Source organism: Camelina sativa, chromosome 16, assembly GCF_000633955.1.
Source record: "Camelina sativa cultivar DH55 chromosome 16, Cs, whole genome shotgun sequence".
NCBI classification, from domain to species: Eukaryota; Viridiplantae; Streptophyta; class Magnoliopsida; order Brassicales; family Brassicaceae; genus Camelina; species Camelina sativa.
The window spans coordinates 26,111,624-26,116,716 of record NC_025700.1 but is presented as its reverse complement, the minus strand read 5'-3'; the positions used below and the strand labels follow the sequence as shown (position 1 = coordinate 26,116,716).

General features: G+C 31.4%; 1 protein-coding gene across 1 annotated transcript; it reads right to left on the bottom strand.

The window, feature by feature from the left end:
- LOC104752573 (zinc finger Ran-binding domain-containing protein 2-like) lies at positions 1,945 to 2,855 on the bottom strand. Its single transcript, XM_010474752.2, has 3 exons — positions 2,722 to 2,855; positions 2,203 to 2,640; positions 1,945 to 2,072 (listed from the first exon to the last, which is right to left on the bottom strand). Exons 2-3 carry the CDS (start codon positions 2,606 to 2,608, stop codon positions 2,062 to 2,064), a joined length of 417 nt encoding a protein of 138 aa, XP_010473054.1. The 5' UTR covers positions 2,609 to 2,640; positions 2,722 to 2,855; the 3' UTR covers positions 1,945 to 2,061.

Below are 5,093 nucleotides of genomic sequence, written 5' to 3'. Positions count from 1 at the left end.
TGGTGTTTAAAGCAGAAGATTAGGTGATGTTCGTTTGGTGAACCAGATGCAATATCTAAACGCAGATATATGGTGTTGTTTGTTTAGTGACAATTAAGAACATGAACTGGATTAGATATCAAAACTCATCTAAAAAATCTGAATTTTAAACACATCTAAAAAATCTGAATTTTTAGATAAATTTTTCTCGAAAATTTGGATAAAATGAACTCATCCAAAATTGGTAAAAATAAAAAATATTCGTATTTTAATTGAATAATTACAAAAGATTTCGAACCAATACAACTTTTCTTGGTTCTCTGTGATTACTGATTACAACTTTTATACTCGTTGTAATAAATTTTGAAGTGTATTAGTTTTGTGTGTGATTACAACTTTTATACTTGTTGGGTATTTTTTTAAGTGCATATCGAAAATAAGTGGGCTTGTTTATAAGATATTTGTATGAATTTGTTATAAACTAAAATAAAAAAATTGTGTATAATTTGGGTCTATATATAGTGTTTCAAAAACTATTTTGTCACACAAAAAATACCTTTTGGTAAAAAAAATTTTAACAAATTTTTTTTATATATATATATATATATATATATATAAAGTAGTGTGACCATGACATTGGCTTCTTTTTGTCTACCAAAAAATTTGTAAATACGGCATAATAATTAGAAAGGTGAATTTTGTTTTGTTTTTAAATGTGTTGAGGTGAAATGGAAAAAGATATTTCAAGAGGGTGTACTTTGTTTGATCATTTGAGCTAGTGGGGGTCGAAGAGTGATCGCTGATTTAGTTGAACCCGAGGTTAATATATAAGATTGCAGCAGTATCTTCTTCTCAATTGCTATAATATAAACTATAATACCTAAAGTGGAAGAGGGAGAGACAAATAGATATTGCAGCTTGCAGGGGTTGGGGATATAAATTCCAGCCTCAGGAGACTACAAACGACGTCTAACTTGGTTTTTTATCTAGTGTAGGCATGTCATACTAAAAAAGGCAAGACACGTGTTATCTTGAAAACATCTGAAAATGGTGACATGGTATTCGTTTCAATGTGTCCCTTTAGTCTCGGTGACTCGGTACTATTAAAGAGAATAAACATCAAACGCTTTCTTAACTCACACGAATTTCTCGGACAAACGGTTATTTCATTTGTAATTATTTTATTTTCGTTATAAAAGTAAATTTCACTAAAAACAATGAAGAATTGTAATCAGTGACAACTTGTTAAGCTCCTCGAAATTTTTCTTCGCCAAAGAAGTAAAAACAAAGGAAAAACTTTGTTTTGGATCGATTAGCTCAACTTTGTTTGACAAAAAGTAAAAAAGATCAGCCAAAGGGGCCATAAGATAGGAAAAATCATTTCTTGTGTTGCCGAGAAAGGATCTTGTCCCTAACAAGACGGTCCAACCTCTTAAATGTTGTGTCTAATATGGCCGGCCTCTCATTCTAAACGTTCGTTAGCGTGTGTTGTAGTAACCTGTCATTTAATAAGTACGCCTAAGATAATAAAAACGTGAAGGTGATTACAAGTTATATTTTTGTTTGTTTTTGGAACTGCTCATTGTTGTATTATTTTTCGCGACTGTAAGGTCGTGGCACAAGTTGCCGGAGGTATCAGTATTGTGAAAGTATAGACTTGGGAGACACTTGGGAGGTTAATTCTTTTTTAAAAAGGACTCCAAAAAGAAAAGAAAAAAACACACAAACAAACAAATAGTAGATCAATAGAGAAGTATTTGACTTCCGTATTTGCAAATCCGTTGAATTTTCTAAAAGTAGTGAATACCATTTTTTAGAGATGGTATAAATATATAAAGAAAACGTCTCTTCAATAATTTGCGTGTATCGATTTTTTTTTTTCGAACTTTTTTTGTTTAGCTAGCCTCATTGACGTCTTAATCATATGTTTGCAATTATGTGCAATTTAACGTTAATTTGCACGAGTTTCGAAAAATTTCAAGCCAGCGTAAGAAGGCGTCAATGCATGTTAGAAACTTTAACACTTGTTGTAAGGTATACAATTAAGACAAGTGATTCTTCATCAGCTCTTTTCTCTTCCATCTAGACGCCACCTAGAGTCAGAAAGTGAACAATATATATATATATATATATATATATATATATATATAAATACAAAAGTATGAAATATGCATAATAACAGTCCAAATTAAATTAGATGAAGGAGAATATTAATTCACGCACCATAATCTCTTGTTGTCTTGCATTTGAAGCATTCTGCCCTGCTTGCGTAGTTGTGAACCCCACAACCGACCCTGGGACAAACCCAATCGCCAGTTTTCCAGCCGGGAGGACAAGCCGTGCCATCATTCCCGTAAGCAACCATTTGAGCTCCGTAGTACTGTTCTGTGTACTCGACTTTGATCATTCCACATCGGTAGCAACTAGTGCGGCTTGCATAATTGTGGCTCCCACAATTCAATGCACCGCAATACCAATCACCAGCCATAACTTCAGTCCTGTTATACAAGTACGTTGACACATCTACCCCACCAAACTTGGGGTATCCGCATTTTTGGCATGACTCTCGTTTTTTGAAGTTTGCGTGCTGACACGCACCGCATAGCCAATCTCCTCCATTCCAACTCATCTTTTTCCTTAAAGAGTATTTCTTAAAATCACCTGAAAGGTTTACTAGTAGTGTTTAGCCAAAAGTAATAACTTATGAAGGATGAGGTTGGGTTTAACAAGAGGGGATCAAACCTTAGAAGACAAAAGACTGGTAAGCCAAAAGAAGCGGTGAACTTTGTAGTTTGAGGAACATGGCTTTTTATAACCATTAACAAGAGAATGTAAACTTAGATAGATGCTGATTCCATCAACTTTCTTTGCAACATGAGGATATAGTAAAAATAATTAATATCAAAGAACTTAAATCGAGAACTAGTGTGGTGGCAAGATTTTTAGGACAAGATCATAAATTTGAATGGTGGTGCAATATAATTTCTAGTCGTATTGGGTTTGTGACACTGACACAATGTTTTTTTCTATAATCATGTGATGGTTTTACAAACTCATTCTAAGAGAGTCTATCTACGTTCAAACATTATGGTGAAGTAGACATCCGATACCGATTAACGTAAAAGTTGAAACTGTTTCATGTGAAGGAGAAAAAAGTCGTGAAGGATAATAATTTGGAAGGAAATAACAAGAGCGTCCTCGAGGGCTTAAAGTGATTCTCAATTGCATTATTGTGGGTAAAAGAGAAGAGGATGATGAAGGGTATTATTCTCTTCTGTTGCCCCCCAATAACCATTTGTTCCAATTCTGCCCTTCATTCGTGGTCTAGCACCTCAATGGATTTCGAAATCTTTCATATTATCCGTTTTCGTTTTTGTTATCTTGTAAAGAAATAAAAAGTGAGCACTGTCCTCCCCATATACGTTTGATACCTATTGTTATATTTATGGGAAAATGTCAAAATATAAAATATATGTTAACTCAAAGATCAATTCAACATCTAAAATTAAGAGGTTTCGTAAGTATTAGATAATTCGTTTAAATTTATTTTATATAATCACTGATTGATTCAACTGTATTACGATAAAAATTAACTATATACATTATATAGAGAGATATTTAATCATCATCTATAGATATAATTAAAACATATGCGACAATTAGGAAAGGTAATTAAACAAAGTTTGATAAGCTTCGCCACCTTATGTACTATGTTATGAGTGTATCTTTGTTTTCCTCCCACTACTCTTTTCAACCTTCGTTCATTTATGGACTATATAGCCTTCATTTCTTCTAGATTTTGCAAATCACAATTGGAGCAACAAAACATTATAAAAAATTATCATATTCATTTTAGATGGTTATCAAGAAATCAATTTCTAATTAATATCTTTAGTATATTTTGTGAATATTATCTCCGAAAAAATAAATACTCTCTCCGTTTCAGAATAGATGTTATTTTAGAAGTTAAATTTTTGTTTCATAATAAGTGTTCTCTTATTTTTTTAATATATATGATTTGTTAAAATTTTGTGTTTTATCTCTATTCTTTTAATATATAAACTAATGCAAAATTTGATATTATATATGAACAAAAGTTAAAACTGAAACTTTATTTTTATTTTTAAATTATGTGTGAGACAATCTTAAACGACACATAATATTGATCGGATTAGGTAAAAAATGAGCTTCATTGTCACGTAAAGATATTTTAAGCATCAATCTAGTAAAACTAAACCGAAAAAATGGTTTAGTAGTGTCCTACAATGTTTTGTTATAGCTAATTTTCCATGAGTAGAAAATTTGTGATTTTAATAACAAATTGTGAAAGAAAATATCGTAATTACTTAATCTATTTTTGTTTTCTTATCTAAAAATACAATATATCATTTTCCTTTAATTACATGCGCATTGTACATTGGCGGATGGGCAATACAGTAGTACTGCTTGATTGTTAAATTTATTAATAACAAGAAGTCACTTGGAATTTTACCGTAAGATTATGTCCAACTAGTACTTGGTTTACAAAAAATTAGAGATAAATTGGCATTTCGAAAATAGAAAATAGAAAATATATATACTATAGATGAAACTCCCCCGGGTATGCTCTCTTCTAGCTATTGTCTTAAGGGCCATATGGGGCAGCCATAACGCGGACAGTATTAAAGTGTTACAAAACTATATACTACTACATTCACTTAAGAATTTATTCTTTATTATAATGCCAATTTATTCTTTCTAATACTTTTATTCTTTTACTTCAATAATTCAAAAGTGATCATACCCAAGATTCACTGAGGCATGTCTACGTTCATTCTTTCCTCCCCTACATGAATCGGTTCAAATTAAGTTTAAATATATAACTTTTACCATTTCGAACATGATTTTTTCTACGTTATCCTAAATTGTCCGATTTTTAGTTCTTGTTGTCGGCTACTTCAACATTTACAGGACATTCTTAAATCGGAAAGATTAAGCATCAATCAGTTTGACATATCATCTTCTTATTATTCTCTACATGCCATAATTGTGTACATGAAACTTGACATCAAATGATAGTAATATCTAAGGTATTTTTGAAGCTTAATCTCTTAGTAAATTTTTGTTCATAGATC